General features: G+C 34.3%; 1 protein-coding gene across 9 annotated transcripts in view; it reads left to right on the top strand.

The window, feature by feature from the left end:
- Window positions 1–17,752, top strand: part of TMEM161B (transmembrane protein 161B) — a 69,441-nt gene that overhangs the window by 18,505 nt on the left and 33,184 nt on the right. For 3 of the 9 annotated variants that reach the window (XM_073802281.1, XM_073802280.1, XM_033852990.2), the window contains exons 2-5: window positions 2,234–2,337; window positions 11,017–11,082; window positions 13,777–13,860; window positions 15,975–16,072. Coding sequence is in view for 2 of the 9 variants with exons in the window: in XM_004321549.3 (XP_004321597.1) it covers window positions 2,234–2,337; window positions 13,777–13,860; window positions 15,975–16,072 (286 nt within the window). In the remaining 7 variants the exon portion in view is untranslated. Of the gene's footprint in view, window positions 1–2,233; window positions 2,338–11,016; window positions 11,083–13,776; window positions 13,861–15,974; window positions 16,073–17,752 lie in introns of those variants that run through there. The other 6 variants (XM_004321549.3, XM_019929729.3, XM_033852991.2 and 3 more) reach the window with 5 other exon arrangements.

Raw genomic sequence — 17,752 nt, 5'->3', positions numbered from 1 at the left:
TATACCTTTTCCCAGTTAGTCTTTTGACATTGTTTATATTGTTTCTCTGTGAATAAATTTGATTTGATTTTTCTTAAAATCTCATATTGTTGGAGCAGTTTTAGGTTTGTAGCAGAACTGATCAGAAGGTATAGAGGGTTCCGTATCCCCTGTCCTGGCATGTGTGCAACCTCCCCCAGTATCAATATCCCACATCATGATAGTGCATTTGTTACAGTGGTGTACAACCTATTGAACAGTTGATGAAACCTGATGTTTGCAAAATTTTTTTGTGTTCTTTTATCACTTAGGAGACATGTCATTTTTTATGGTATGATTCCATTTATTTTGTTTTTTAAATTTATTTTTTATAGAAGTAACATTGGTTATTTTTTGCAAAGTCTCTTGTATTCTTGAAATTAAAAAAAATTATCCCACAATAGTAGTGATAATAATGACAATAGTACTAATTCATATTGACTGCTTACTCTGTAACAGGCACAATTAGTAACCACAGCTTGATTAGTAGGTAGGTTGAATTATTAGCTTCATTTTATAGAAGAGAAATAGAGGTACAGAATGTTTGAATAACCTGTCCAGAAGGCATGCAGCCAGTAGATGGCAGATTCTGTCCCAGGCAGTTTGGGTCCAGAGTCCATGCTCTTAAACCAGATAAACTATACTACTTTTTAAAAAACATTTTAACATTTTTTTAAATGCACTTGTTTGGCATTGAGGAAGGAATTCAACTTTATTTTTGGACTGCTTAGATAGAGGAAGAGCCAACAAAGAGGAGTATAAAGAAATGGTCATCTAGGTGGGAGTAAAGCAAGGGATTTGGTAGACCTTGTTGGGATTCTGCTGAGATTTAAGATAAGGAAGGATAATTTGGCAAGGTGAAGTGATTGTGATTGTAGGTGTTTTAATGGAATGGGCTGAAGCAGAAGTCAGATGGGAACTGTGTGGGCATATGAGAACATAGAAACAGTGAAAACAAGTCTTTTGCAAAGTGGCTACGTATTTGAAGAAGGGAAGGGCTGTAGAATAAGAGAAAATTATTGGTATTTTTTAGAAAGGTGAAAGGTGTTAAAATGCTGATAGGAAGGATTTAAATAGAGAAGAGATTAAGGAAGATACTGGAGGGAAGCTATTCATTGATTAAGTTTCCTGAAAATCAATGAGAGGATTTGCTCTGAAGCATAGATAGAGGGATTTGCTTTATACTGAAGATGCTCTGTTATTTCTAGAGGGTGTGGAAGAAGAAGGGTGCAGATGCAAGTGATTGTGAGCTTGTCCATGGCAAGTGAGAGTTCTCATTTGATGCTGTTGTTTTTCTCTCTGTGAACTGGAAGGTGTTCTCTACTGAGTAGAGAGTTAGAAGTTTGGGGGGGCGGATAAATTAGGAGTTAGGGATTAGCAGATACAAGTTACTATATATAAAATAGGTAAATAACAAGGTCCTATTGTATAGCACAGGGAACTATATTCAATATCTTGAAATAACCTATAATGGAAAAGAATATGAAAAAGAATATACGTGTGTGTATATATGTATGTATGTATAACTGAATCACTTTGCTGTGATTGTAAATCAACTATACTTCAATAAAAAGAATTTTTTAAAAAAGTTTGAGGGAAGTTGGAGGTGTGAGGAGATGGGAGAAGGTTTGAATTAGGTATTACGGAGAACAAGAGAGGGATTGATGAGAGCAAACTACGGGCATTTTTGGACCTTGTTGAAGGCCCACCCACTGGAAGTTGGTGATGACAGTATTAGTTAAAATTTTTTTTCTAGTGACTTTCAGGCCAGTTCTTCCATCACACTTACTATAGTTAATGCTCTTTAGTCATTCACTACCACCCTAGAATTTAAAAAAATGCATACTGCTTTTAGACCTAGCCAAGGTAGTGTTTTAAGTGTGTTGAATAGAGTAACTTTGGAGAAGGATGAAAAAAACAAAATCACCATTTTTCACTTCATTTTGGTACACTTAAGTAATGGAGAACGTTTCTTGGGAATAGATTTTGAATGTGTATGCTACTTTAACTTGTAGAGGATTATGAGAGGGGATCATGTATTTTAAATTTAAACATATGTGGTCTTGAATACCTAAATGGCAGAATAATATGTATTTTGGTAGTAAATCCATCTTTCTTAAAGTATAATTTTCAAAATGTATAGAAAGCTTTTCAGCAGTGTCCTCAAATCTAAATTCGTTCATTGTTAAACTTGTTTGTTTGTTTCTTTACACAGGGTGTGATAGGTATACAGCTGGTTGTTACCATGGTGATGGCCAGTGTCATGCAGAAGATTATACCTCACTATTCTCTTGCTCGATGGCTACTCTGTAATGGCAGGTAAGGCAAGGATAGGCTGATTCTGACTGGCACTTTCAAATCTTTGTTTAGTTTACCAGGCTGATTAACTTCCTAGAAGTTAAGTGCTAATTCCAATTTTCTAAAAACATGAAAAAAGAAAATAATGAGGAAAATCTAGCTTCCTTATTTCTCTTACTTGAGATATTAGTAGTTTATCTGTTTAGTACAAAGGTAATTGGGTCATGGTCAAGAATTTAGTCCCTTCCTTCTCTATCCCTTTCTGTCCATGGCCACTGGAACTATCACATGACTTTTCTAGTTACCTTTAACAAAAGTTGGTCAACAAGAGGAAGAGACTATAAATCGAAGTGCTTAAATATTTTTACCATTGTTGGAAAAAAGTGATTCAAAGCACATATCCTATTATTGGTGACTTACTTGAGAGTTATGAGAATTAGGGGCCCTTTTTTTACTGAAAATAATTTTAAACTTTAATTTAGTAAGGAGGCGATGAAGTTGTTTTGTAGGATTTTAATTTTGTTTACTGCACTTTAAGCTTACTACTGTCCCCTCCTTCTGCAGAGGAGGTAAGTTACCTTGCTGAAATTTGTACAATAAAAGAATAAAATCAAAAGTAAAGAAGTTAAATATAGGAGGCGTAGTGAGGCAAAAGCCGTAAAACTCTGCATACAGAAATACATGCCACAATCTTGTATAATTATGAAAGGTAAATTATAGATTTGGTACCATGACTATAGTTTTACTCCAATTATTTGTCTCTAATAAATAACCAAATTCTATTATTGATTTGTATATCAGTTTTCTTTTGTTTATTAGACCGTTTGAAGTTAGAAAGCAATGGATAGCTATTATCCTCGTAATGATTTCATATATTGCAAGACCAATAATAAGCAATTCTATCCATAAAGCTTAAATTTATTTTCTAGTTTCAGGTATATTCTTTTTCTCTAATGCTTTATACTTTTTCCATATCAGTGTTTAAATAGGAAAATATTATTTAGACTGCTTAAAAAGTTTTTTTGAATACTGATAGGCACACACGTGTGTGGAATGCGTGAGAGAACAGCAGTTTAAAAATGTGTATTTTATTAGCAAAGTAAATAATGACTAAAGTTTTAGTAAAGTTAAATAAAAGCTTCATCAAAGCTATTTATAAGTGAAAAAAGTAAATCATCTGTGACTAGTTTTTAACTGTGTACGTTTATGCCCTGTGCAATCTTGCTTCCTTTTTTTGCTTAGCAAAAACCCTTTTTCGTAGATCATGAAAGAGGGTGAACATCTGCTGGAAAATACCATTAATTCTAAATAAAAGGAATCTGAATTAATAAACTAAGTAAAATACATATTAAGGTAGCTTGTTTTCTACTAAGAATTGCACACTTGTAGATTTTGTTTATGATGAGTCTCCAGGGAGACTTCCAGGTCTCTTTCGGCTTTAAAGATCTTTGCAGTCATGTGCCTTTTTAGTCTATAGGCAACTTCTACTTTCTCACATAATCTGCATTGCATTTGTTTCTATAAAACTAAAACTTCAGAGCTTGAAAACTGATTCTCTTTGTTAATATTGGAACAATATATTTAAAATCTTTACTCATTTGACAAGTATGTGTCATAAGTATATATATTGCTAATTTGAAGAGGTGCTCAACCTTCAAAAATAAACGTGAAGTTGATGTTTTTCGTGATCTTGATTTGCTTTTATAAATAGATTAACTTTAGTGGTAATTAATGCTGTCTCTAATTCCAAATCAGGTTCCAAGGATGCCAATCAGGATTTTCTAGTAATAGTTACTCTTCTGCTGTAGTTAGTTTCATTTCCTTTCTGTTTTTGTTTGTTTTGCTCTGTGTTCTTAAGATCATCTATTTTTCTTTAATATTAATTCTGAAATTTTTAGGTCATGAAGCTATATTGCTCCATGTTGTTGCCTAACTCTGTTGAATAAGAATATTGATTTTATCATTTTGGGATAATTATTGTTTTGCCAACCTTTTGTGATATGAAATGATACTGTTTTAATACTAAGAAAATCTAAAATCTCTGCTAAATTGCTTATGTAAAAATATTATTGATCAGAAACGACAGTTTGCATTTTAAACCATTTTAAACCATGTGGCTGAGTTGAAGGAGAAAGATCTGAGGGCCTTCTGAGATTATCGGCTCTAAAATACTTGAAGAAATTTAAAGGGAGAGGCTTATGAGGACTTTTAAAATTATGAATAGTGTAGGATGGTTTGGGAGTGACTATATTGAATAGCTATTTAATAGAACTATTCAAGTGAATAGATGTGTAGATACCACGATAGGTTAATCATGGGTATGACAGAAGAAACTTCTTTTTAGTTTCGGTATCTGTCGACTTAATATTTATTCCACTAGTATATCTTCAAATTGTAAGTATTCATATTTTCCTTAAAAGTTATGGCTTCTCTTTTTATCATGTAAATTAGTTTCTGTCCATATCTCTCATCAACCTCTGTCTCTTTTAGAATGGAAGGTGTGAAGTGGCACCTGTTTGACTTATGTTGACTTAATGAGTAAGCCTGCCAATTTCCTGAAGAAGTCAGTACCTTGAAGGAATTAGCAGTTTTTGCTGATAAATTAACCTGCTGATTTTTTATGTTAAAAATTGAGTAGTTTTCTAGCTCTTGTTAAATAACATTTATATATTGTAATTAGTATTGTAGATATCTAGTTTTCAAAAAAATAATGCATAGTCTTTAGCCTGGTTTAATTCCATTAATATTACCTTTACAGTGTTATAGAACTTTGTACTGATAAAATTTTTATTTCTGTTATCTCATTTGGATCTCTACACTCTGAACTTGGAAGAAGGAGATGTATTGGGATATGTTATGACCTCAGAAATCTTGGTGTCTGAACTTAATAAAAGTTTCTCACTCAGTTCCTCAGACAGGAATCAGGGTCAAATGGGGGTACCTGAGAGGGGTCAGTCAGGCAGCTCTCTGTGTAGATCCTTCACAAAATGATGATTCAAGGATTCAGCTATCCTTCAGGTGGTTACTTAGGGATTCTAGGCTTCTTCTGTCTTGTGGCTCCTTTGTTCCTTCTGCTGCTTGGAGTCCTTCTATTAGATGCTATGCCGGTTGGCAAGTAGAGAGAGAGTGGGCTATGGATTTTTCAGGAGATTCTAGGGGCCAAGCTTAGAAGTAGATATATCATTTTTGCCCACATTACATAGTCTGGAGCCCTATGACTGGTTAAGGCCAAAGTGCACAACAGGTTGGGAAATACACTTTTCATTATACCTAGGAAGTAAAAGCAGGATTGGTAAGTGCCTAGTCCTTCTTTGCTGTAGGTGATATTGTCTCCACTTTTTTTTTTTTTTTTTTTTTTCGGTACGCGGGCCTCCCACTGTTATGGCCTCTCCCGTTGCAGAGCACAGGCTCCAGACGCGCAGGCTCAGCGGCCATGGCTCACGGGCCCAGCCGCTCCACGGCATGTGGGATCTTCCTGGACCGGGGAACAAACCCATGTCCCCTGCATCGGCAGGCGGACTCTCAACCACTGCGCCACCAGGGAAGCCCATGTCGCCATTTTTACAGACGAGAAAATTTTACTCCTGTTTACATACTGAAAAATGAAACAGATCCAGGCCTTTTACCCTGGAAGTCTGATTCATAGTCTAGTAATTATTTGATTTATGGCTGCTCATCAAATTCCAGACCCTTGTCCTGGAACAGACATACTTGAACCAAGGTTTGAATTTGGTGGAGTTGAACTTTCCTACAACCACTGTGACTTCTGCTGGCAGTTTATAGAGTAATTTATTGAAGGTTTTCTTTTCTACCTTTTTTCCCTAGCTGTGCTTAGCCTTCTAGAAGATATCCTCAGGTTATAAGCAGTATATGGTTTCTCTTTACTTACTTACTCTTTACTTATTCTTCTGGCTTCTCTAGGATTACAGTCACCTTTTATTCTAAGTTAAAAGGCACATCAGCATTTTTCTGATTACCAAAATCATGCTAAGTGTGAAGAAGAGTTTAAGAAATATCATCTGTTACAATTATACCTCTCCTCACCATTTGAGATTAAATTTATTCCACATTACTAAATTATAATTATTTTGTATTGCATTCTTCCAGTTTTTTTAATAGACAAATGTTTTTCTTCTAGAAAATGTTATTAGTTCTCCTTGTTTTACATGCCTTTTTATATAACTATCAGACTGTTGAGCCATTCCTGCTTTAACAAGAATTTAAGTAGCAAAATTTTTCTTGCCATAACCTGTGAGCAAGTATTACCGACCTTGAAAAACTCAGGTGCAAAGAGTCTAGTGCTCTTAGGTTGCTCTACTCTCTCCTTCCTCCCCAAAGGAAAGAAAAATTGTGGAAAGTTGGTTTCTCTTTACCTTTACTGTGAATTGCTTTCCCTAACGCAAGGAACATTCGTTCTAACCATTGCTCAGGTTGCCTAAAGACGTTAGCTCTTTATCATGTCCAGCATACCACTGATTTGTAGCCAAAGTATTCTCTACTTTCTAATGTAATTAAAGTTCGTTTTTGTTTTGAAGTTTGCTTGGCCCCTCTTTTCATGGAGAGGTAAGTGATAGGTTACATTCTTTGTACATTTGAATAGTGGGTTTTGCATGAGGAGTAGGATTTTGCTTTTTCTCCCTTATAGCTTCCTTGCTGAACCTGCTTTCCATTTTCCTGATTGTTCAGCTCAAACCTTATGCATTTTTCTCTACCCCTTTATTCCCCTAGGCTCTCACTTTGGTCAGCTACTTCCCTTCATATGTCCCTGACTCAAAATATATTACGGTTGGATTTATTCTGATTTTGTCTCATCCTATATTGGGTAAAGAAGGTGTGAAAACACCCTATTCAATTGCTCTTAACTCTTTTTGCCTGTTGCCTGATCCAAGAATTTACAAATTTCCTTTGGTGAGAGAAACCTACTATTCAAATGCACAGTAGGTGGGACCTATGACCTAAGGGAAAGGTTTAAACCTTAAGCTACTACCCTTATGGAATGCCTGAGTCCTTGCTTTCCTCCCTTAGCTGTCTTAACTTCCAGCTCCAGAATGTCATGATATTCTAGTAAAGTTTCCAATAAATAACAAGAGAATGTATATGTATAATAAATGATACTTTAGTTACTTGTACTGAAAGGTTTTCTAGGTTTTAGGTGGTGTTTGTTTTCCCTTAGTGTTCTTTTTTTTTTTCACTTCTAAATTATTATTTAGAGATTTAAAACTATGTTGTGGCCTATGTTGTGAAAGAGTTTTGTATGATTATTTATGTGTTAAAGTTTTTTTAGCTTTCTCTCAATACTAAGCTTTTCCATATTTGTTCATGTTCAGATTTTCATTTTAAATTTCTGAAATTTTTACTTCTGAAAAATTTTTAAGTAGTTTGCTTGAAATGGCATCGCTGCTTAAATTTTTTTTAAAGAATCTAGGTCAGTACATTCTGTATTTTCTGGTATATGTTTTTTCAGTGCTCTTGAACTGCCTTAGTAAGAAAGGTTGTAGCCTGATATTACTTTGTGTAAAAGGTTTATGCAAGAAAATTATTGAAAAATTATTTCAGTGATTTAGTGGAGTATAACACCAAGTTGGCTTTGTTATCTGAGACACTGCTGACAGTCTGAATATAAGTGAAAATAGCCAAAGCAAATGTCATAAAACACAATTTAACTTAAATGTAAGAGGTTCAGTTTTGTAGTGAGATTCTATTAATACTTACTGTTTTTAAATTTTTTTCTATTACTAACACAATACATGCCTATGATGTAGAAAAAGATGGTAAATTGATAAAAAGGAAAAATAAGAGGCAGCAAACTATATTCCTCTCAGCTAAAGACAATCTCTGTGTAAATTTTGTTGTATTTCCGTCTAATTTTTTCTATTCATATTTTCCCCTCATGGATGTGATTATTTCATGTGTAATTTTACATCATGCTTCTTTTGCTTAACATAAAGCATTTTTCTCTAATTGTGGTTTTGTAACCGTTATTTAACATCGAATCTAAGGCTGATAAACTTCTATATCTGTCTTCTAAGCCCATATTTGAAAGGCCTAGTGCATCAGGGGCAAGCAGATTGCAAGTCATTTTGCAAAGGAAAAGACCAAAAATTGAGACCAGAACTTAAAGTATAGTAGATGGGAATCATATGATATGAAATCAAACTGTGTATGAAGCATTGACTGTTGAAGAAAATTGTGCAACTGTACCTTTAGGTTTTACTTTGAATTCATGTCCTTAGATGGCTACTACATGCTACCTGGCAGTCTTTGTGTGTTCCACTTCTCGGACAGCTTTTTCAACCCAAATCCTCTCTTCATTTATACATGCCTGCCTCAGCCTCACTCTAAGCTCTTGAAACTGGAGCCTGTTGCTCTCATCTTCATGCCATCAAACCCACAACCCTTGTTACACGTGCAGCCTCTCTTTGTTTTTTTTTTTAATGTGTATATATTTTAATTTTGGCCTATGGAGGAGGTATCCTGCTATCAAGACCTAACTCCAGCATTTGTGATCTATATCCCATTCCCTCTAACCTTCACCCTGACTTTTTTTCTTTGGCCCTTTCCTCTCTTCTTTGCCATTAATTGCTTCCTTTCTGTTGGATTATTCCTGTTAGCACACTTTTTTTTTTAAGGTCTCCCATTAAAAATAATAGCAACAACAAATAAGAGTCACAACTCTGCCTCCCTTCCTTCTTAAAAAACAAAGCCCCTCCCATATCTATTCCTTAGTTTGGGGCCTATTTCCCTGTTTTCCATCAACGCTGAATTTGTTACATACTTGTCATGAACTGGATTTTCCCACTTCCTTAGTAACTATTTAGCCTTCTACCATGTTTTATTTTCCCCTTAGGTGACCTTATTCATGCCTGTGGATTTAAATACCACAATTATGTAATAGCCCCAGGTTATCTGTGAGCTCTTGATTCTAATATACAGTAGCCCTCTTGATATTTTCACTTCATGTCTCATAGGTACTTAAAAACCCAGCATGTTTAAATTCTTGATTTCTTCCTGCTCTACTCCATGTCAGAAAATGTGCCACCATCTTCCTCAAATCAGAAGTGTAAATATTATCCTTCATTCCATCCTTTCTTTCCATTCCTTACCTTACAAGAACTGTTGATTCTGAAATATATTTCCGTGCTATTCTTGCCTTGTTCTAATTCACAGAGCAGTAAAAGAAATCTTAAAATGTAAATCAAGTTATTTCTCTTGCTTTGAAACCATTATTTTAGCATAAAATCTACACTCCGTATGGACCCAAGAGGCTTTGCATGACCTGTTCCCTGTTATCTCTTCAGCCTTCCTCATGTGTTTCTCCTTGTACATGGTGCTACTGCCTCCTTGCCCTTTTGGTTACTGCATTGTTCTGAGTTTCATGCTTTTGTGCTTTTGGACATACTCTTCTCTGCCTGGAATGCTCTCGCACTCCATTCTTATTCTTTAGTTTGCTGGGCAAATGTCATCTCAGAGAGGTTTTGTAACCTAATACCTTACGGCTTGTCTCTCATTCTCACTAAGTATATGATTCTTTTGTGTAGTATCCAGTATATATGATGTTTGTCTTTTTAAATATTGGTTAAATTCTGCCCCAACTGAAATATAAACATCAAGAAATCAGGGACTTTGGCTTTGTTATGGGTGATTATATGTCCATTGCCTGGCAGAGTACTTGACCGTAGTGGGCTCCATAAATGTCTGATAGATCAATGGGTGGATGGATGAATGGGTAGATGGATAGATAGATGAGTAACAGACTGGAAGTGTCCCTGAGATCACTCAGTACTTTTAGATTCTATCTTTGAACAGTAATTGTTACTAATGAAGATGACCTGAACATAATAAATGCAATTCATTTTAGGAAAATGGATTCACAAAATAAGATTAAACAAGTTTGAGAATATTTTAAAAGAAAGTGGGTCCTAGAAAATGTAAGGGTCTTATAATATTTTATTATTACAGGACTCTAAATGTAACTTAAGTTTTCCTATAGTACTAAGAGTCTTTCACTGATAATTATTTCTCAAAGAAATAAACAACTAATTTTAGTCTTTATAAATGAGTTATTGCTTATGTGTTCTCCTAAATGTTATACAGTCAATCCTCATTATTTGTAGATTCTCTACTTGTGATTTGCCTACTTGCTAAAATTTATTTGTAACCCCAAAACCCATACTTGTGGTGCTTTCAAGGTCATTTATAGACATATGCAGAGTGGTAAAAAATTTGAGTGGCCTGTTCCCAGCTGAGGCCCAGGTTCCTAGCTGAGGCCTTCTTGTTGTACCTCTCATGTTGTAAACACGTATCCTTTTTCTGGTCTATTTAGTGCCATGTTTTTCATCCTTTTGCTTTTTGTTTGTGACTTTGCTGTTTAAAATGGCCCCCACATGTAGTGCTGAAGTGCTTGATATCTAGTGTTCCTAAGCACAAGAAGGCTGTGATGTGCCTTATAGAGAAAATTCACTAGAAATATTCACAGAAATCAGGAAAATACTATACTTATGATTACAGTTATTAGAAAAGCTTTGCTCACACATGAGTTTTATTACTGTTGGCCATGAATTTAGTATTAGTGATTCAACAGTATATATTAAATAAGGTACTTTAAACAGAAACACACATAAAACAAGGGTGTGTATTGATTGATTGATGAAGATGTTGTGACCAGAGGCTCGTGGGAACCTAACCCTGTATTTCCCCTAGGAACAATGGTTCAGTGTTCGCGGCGACTTTATAGAACATAACTACCGCGAATAACAAGAATCGACTGTAAGTTAAAATTCTGGACTTCAATCGAAATTTCAGGAAGTGCCTCCTTACCCGTGTTAAGTATAGTTTAGGGAATTTTGGGTTGGGATATATATATTTTATTTTAAAACCCTTAAACTAAGAGGAGAACTGAATTCATTCATTGATCCTTTTTGAGCACTTACTATATGCCAGTCACTGTACTAGTTTTGAAGTATACAAAAACAAGTAAGTCATAAAATCTTCACTCCAAGAATCTGTCAGCTAGGGGAATATTCCATTTTAACCTAACCGGTCTGATACCAATTGCAAATCAATTTTGACACTAACTACCTGGAGTTAGCACAGATCCCACAGGTTAAAGGCAAAGTCCTCCATAAGAATGCCAGCTGCTTCAGATGCCAGCTGCAAGTTCTTTGGATCCCTGGGCCATACTCTGACAACCAGCTACTGGCTACCAATTAGGGCATTCCCATGACCCCCTCAGGTTCAATAATTCTGTATAACAACTAGAACTCAGGAAAGTGCAGTGATTACAGTTTTATTATAAAGATTACACATCGGATGGCGTTTGGGAAGGAGCAGTTTCCATGTCCTGTCCCTGTGCAATCAGGGCATGTCACCCTTCAGGCACTTTAGTGTGTTTAACAGCTAGGAAGCTCCTCTGAGCTTCTGTGTCCAGAGATTTTATGGAGTTTCATTACATAGGCATGATTTTTAATCAATGGCCACGTGATTGAACTTAATCTTCAACCCCCTTCCTCTTCTTGGAGGTCAGCTGGCTGAGAGTTCCAACTCTAATCATGTGGTTGGTATTTCTGGTGACCTGCCTCCCTTCCAGAAGCTATCTAGAGGTCCCCCCTGAGTCCCCACATTAGCATAACAAAGACTCCTTTATCAGTCAGAAAATTTCAAGGGCTTTTTAAACTCTGTGCCAAGAAATGGGGACAATGACCAGGTATATTCTTTATTATACCACAGAGAGACTGCCTTATAAACCATCAAAGGTAAATTAGGAGTTTGCCAGTAGTAGCATAGGTGTTCACAAGCAGAGAGAAGAATATATGCAGAAATGCCAAGGGATGAAAGAATTTGTGGAATAAAGGTCATTTAGTCTAGGTAGAATGTCATGTACAAAAGGAGAATTCTTGAAGGTGAGTCTGGTGAAGCAGACAGTAGTCAGATTGTAAAAGGCTGTGAAAATAGGAGGTCACAAACTCTATATTTGGCCTTGTAATGTGTGTTTTAGCTTTAATGCAAACGTTTAAAAGTATACAACGAATATAGACAGAATAATATCATGAATATATAACAAATATAATAAGCTCCTGTGTATTCATCACAATAGCTGGTAGCCAGTTTGTTTCATCTATGCTCCCCTTCATCTCTGCTTCCCCCCAACATTATTTTGTAGCAAATATTATTATTATTTCATTTGTAGATATTTCAGTGTATATCTCTAAAATATATGAGCTTTTTAAAAATTACTGTAATCCCATTATTAACAGCAAAAATTTTTTAACAATAATTTCTTTACATCATTAAATATCCAGTTATTACTCAAATTGCCAGTTCAGCAGTATTTTTAAAACAGCAAATCAGCAGTAGCATTTTTTAAAAATTGGGGTATTTCACTTTAAAAATCTAGATTTTTGTGGTTGAAAACTTGAAAGATCTATCAACACTAGGTGTCTTGTTTCTTTTTAGTAACAGCAGGACCTTGGTCAGAGTCCTTGCCTAACTGCCTTACTCACTGCTTTACTCTGAGGAGTCTTGGAAAGGATTTACGCAGGCATATATACCTTGATAGGATTTGCATTATGAAAAAATAAATAAAGGTGGGATCAGAATGCCTTTAGTCCAGGGGAAAGGAAGGGGAGGTTTGCCATAGTCAGAGGTAGAGAGGAAGATAAGCTGAACTAAGGTCCTTTCAGGGAAGTAGGCAAGTTTAGAATTTTAAGAGTTAAAGAACCAAATTAATGATAGTATGTGGAAAGGGCATATTGAAGGTAAAACCCAAATATCAAATTTAGGTGGCCGGCAGAAAGTTCACGTGAGACAGGAAATTGAGAATGACCAGGTGGGGGCTTGGGAAGGAATAACAATGACTTGTTTGGCTGTTTTGACTGGCTGGTGGGGGTAATAAATACAGTCAGTTGTTTTTGGAGCCCTAACTGAAGAGGATTAGCTATAGCCAAGAGTAAAGGGTTTTGTAAATACAGCAATTCACTTGAATCCTTATACACATAAAGTTCGCGAATTCTCCAACTAAATTAAAGGGAGGAAAGAAAGAAAAGGAAAGCAAAGACTACTTTGTAGTTTTGAGGGCATTCAAAGGACTCTCTTTTTAATACAAGTAACAATTCCTTCCGTGTAATGGGTGGAGAATTCTAATGTGCTTCTGTCAGCTTGCCTGCAGGGTTTGTTAAAGTAAGCCAGTATGATCTTAATATATATTAATACACTGTCAGTTGTAAGAAAAATACCTACAAACAACATTGCAGGGTCTGGCATCTAGTAAGTGCTGGTAAGTGGTTGCTGTATTTGAATCTAAACCTTTTAAGACTTAAGCAGTAGTATCTGCTTCAGATTAGAGTTTTTCACCTGATATTTCCCTGCAGTGTCTTCACAATTAGGAAACTCAAATATTTGTAGAATAAGTGAATAATTCTGGTGATCTTAATTCTTTATTTAAAAGAATTACTTTTTTCTTAGTTTGCGATGGTATCAACATCCTACAGAAGAAGAATTAAGAATTCTTGCAGGAAAGCAGCAAAAAGGGAAAAGCAGGAAAGATAGGTAAGTTATACTGTCAAGCTTGTAAGGTGTCAAATATTTAATAGAATTTATGTAAATATATTTTGATACTTTGGTTAAAGGAACATTTACAGATTATGCTATAAACAGTTGGTAAATCAGAGATCAAAATCCATGATCTAAAATAATATTGAATCACCCTTTAAGAGCACCCAATGTGTATTAATCTAATATATAAGCAAAAAAGTGACTATTTTACTTAAGAATTGTTAGTGGGGGATTGAATAGGGGAGACCTGTAACCCATGTCTTTACAACTCATTTAAAGATACCAGTTGGTCTGGGTTCTTTTCCAGATTTTGCTACCACTCAGATACTGGGCAAATTCATTTGCTTTTTACCTCTGTTTTCTCATTTTTTAAATAAAAGGGGTAGACAGTATTAACTTCTTAGGTCCCATTAGGCTCTTGAATATTATACTTAAAGTTTCTGAAGAAAACTGCCTGCTAATAAACCTCACTGAATAGACCACAGCAGCCTAATCTGTGAAGTAGAAGGACCAAACATAGTAGCTGTGAAAGATTCTTCTAGCTTTAAAATTTTGTATCCCTATTTATATTGAATTTTCAAGGAAAGTGCATGTTCGTTAGCCTCTCTAAATGGGCCTTAGTTTCCTTAGCTGGGGAGGACTTCTTAGGCTCTGATTCTGTGATTCTAATATATTATAAAATGTCAGTGACAACATATTGTCACCAAATTCCTCATGTATATCATAAAAATTCTATTAATGTGGGCTAATGGATTTATGGATGCTAAAAAAAATTCTTTGAAGATTAATGATTATTTGACATGAAATTGGAAGTTTGAAAAGGCTGTCTTTTCTGATCTTGCTACCATTTTCTTTTTCACTTATCATTACAAATATACCTTGAAGCTCATGGAATATTAAGTGCAAATCCTCCTTCTCTGTATTCCAGTGGTTATGTTCTTTAATAAAGTATTTCTGCCTAATATTATAATTTTCAAAACACTTTTACACAGTCTTATTTAATCCACACAGTAACCCTAAATAGTCACTGTAATTTAATTTATGTTTTACTAATGAGGAAGCTGTTGATCAAAGAAATTAAATGAGTTGTTCAAGTTCACTTAACTATTAGGAGTCAGGATTTTAATCCAGGTCAGTTTTTAGTTTCTGTGTTTCTTTTTAACTATTCCACATTTGCCTTTTCACAGCTACCATAGTCAACATTTGTAAAACTTAGTTATGTAGTACAGTATTTATTCTATAAACATTTAAATTCTTATTATATGCCTTGTCAATAATTTTGTTATTTTTACAATAATTTTTATATGTTGAAAATGCTTTACGTTTACAGAAAGATGCACTAACAACACTATTCTGTTTTAGTAGCAATAATTATTATTTGATTTATTGACGTGAATTAAAATTTTTACTGAGGTTTTCCCAGTTTATACTTAATCAAGAACAAATGCGAAATTGTTTCTTGTTATTATAATTATTGTTACTGAAAGCTTATTGCTTTTGATTTATGTTTGATTGTGTTTAAAAATTAAATTTGGAAATAATACACACGCACCTGAAGAATTCTGTTGTTTTCCTCCATCCATGATTCTTAGTAAAAGCAACTCTGAGCTAGCCTTTCATATTTCAGGATTTCTCATGCACATAAATCTTAATATATTTTTTCAGCTCTGACTTGTTTATACCTACGGGTCTGTTTATATGTATGTGTGTGTATACGTGTATAATTTCAAAGTGAAATGCATTTTGTCTTCATTTCCTTTTACTCTTGTGCCTAAGGAAAGAGATGTTAGGGCTGTCTTTAAATCTACAGAAGAGAGAGCAGAAAAAATGGGGTGCAGTGCTAAGCTAGCAATCAAGGTTTTGTTTCTGTCACTAGTTTAGGTAACTCTTTCATTGGTAATCTGTATATTCTCATAATAATTTACATCCATATTTTGTAGTTCCCCTTTTAAAAACTACTTTTGAGTGCCTTACGTCCTTTTTGATGAAATATTAGAAGTTCTTTTTCACTGTGAAATTTATAACCTCATTTGTAGTTAGTTTGATACAAACACTTGAATAACAGTGAGGGTAACTTGTTTTCTGTGTCACTTGTCTGATTTTTATAGGAAATATAATGGTCACATTGAAAGTAAGCCACTAACCATTCCAAAGGATATTGATCTCCATCTAGAAACAAAGTCAGTTACAGAAGTGGATACTTTAGGTAAGGGAAATCTGGGTAAAGTGTTCTGTAAATCTCAGTTTTATATTATGCTAGTGAAAGTACTTTATCTATTGTTGTTAGATTTTTTTGTTTGTTTTCCTAATCATTAAGTCCATTATATAGACTGAAATCTTTCTCAGAGCTTTAGAAGCTCAGAATGACTTCATCTGAATTGAATTTGTCTTTCTATCCACCTAACTTGTAGTAAGCCTTATTTTTCCCATTTTTTAGAAGAGGCTGTCTTACACAAGTTTGTTACACAGTTTTTGTTTATGTTGAGATTACAGTCAGTTTTCAGTATCTCAAATTCTATTCTAAATTGTCATCTATACCAGTTTATTTGTTTTATAGTGTTGCTTGCAGAAATGCATTTGTATGTTTGTATTAAACTACCAGTATTTACAACAGTTCAACTTTATGCTGCATTTAGTGGAAAGGAAAGTGGTTTTAGTATGATGAATTAGATTAGGAATTAGGAATAGAAAACTTTATTCAAGATTTATTTTTACCCATTGGATATCTCTGAATAAGTCATTCAATTTTTTTCCTGTATATCAGTGTTTATAATTGTATAATAACTATGATGACTTTAAATTTAAAATGAAATTTATATGAAATTATCCAGATCCTAGAAGAGAAAGGCATCTAAGGTGATATTGTTTAGAACACTAGTTTTCAAACCTGGCTGAATGTCAGAATCACCTAAGCAGTTCTTTAAAAATAAAGATACCCCCATACCTACCCTTGGAGATTCAGTAAATCTAGACTGGCTTCTGGGAATTTGTATTTTTTAAAATGTTCCACGTGGTTCTGATTTTTTTTGACCAGGTTTGAGAACTAATGGTTTACATGATAAGTGAGGAATTAAAATAACACATTTAAAAAAGTAATTTTGGTAATGTTGTGTAATGTATCATTATGTAATTTGGTCCTTCTTGGGTTAAATGATACCACCTCAGAAAAACCTTAATAGATTCATTTAAGCATCTCATAAAGAATTATTTTGTGATACAAGGTGGCTTCAATACATTTGAAAGTCGATTCTACATTTACAAAGATTGTATGTATATATATGGAAAGGGTGTCCTAGAAAATGTCAGTGAGGAACAATATAAATCAGTTGTCTGGTGTCATTCAGACTGTTGAGACTGGTTATGTCATCCTCTTTTTTCTTTTTAACTATTTTTCATGCAAAATTTAAAACATGTAAAAGCACTTGAACTTTCTGATTAGTTGTCCCATTTGTTTTATTAATCCTATATGTGTGCTTACTTGTACAAGAATACTTATACACGTTTCTTGATTTCTAAGACAATTTTTTGTTATTTTTACTAATTAATGTTTATTGAATAGTTATCAGCTAATTAACCTTAATAATAGTTTAAATTGAGTACTTATCAGACATTGTTATAAGTACTTTATTTGTATAAACTTGCCCTCACAGTTCTATGAGGTATGTAACTGTTATTGACTTTTTTTTTTTAGCTCATTAGTTAGAGGAGTTAAATAACTTGACCAGGGTTACACACTGAATGTGGTAGAGCCATTTAGTGAGAATTAGGCTATTTAAATAAACTTAAAAAATTGAAGTTAGGGGTAATGTGGTTTCAGCTTATTCAGTATTTTGTTTTACTTTTACAATTTTGAGAACTAACTGCAAATGGTACTAGTTAAACAACT

Source organism: Tursiops truncatus, chromosome 3 (genome assembly GCF_011762595.2).
Source record: "Tursiops truncatus isolate mTurTru1 chromosome 3, mTurTru1.mat.Y, whole genome shotgun sequence".
Classification (NCBI taxonomy): domain Eukaryota; kingdom Metazoa; phylum Chordata; class Mammalia; order Artiodactyla; family Delphinidae; genus Tursiops; species Tursiops truncatus.
The sequence above is the reverse complement of the archived record's forward strand: the minus strand, read 5'-3'. Positions and strand labels throughout refer to the sequence as shown.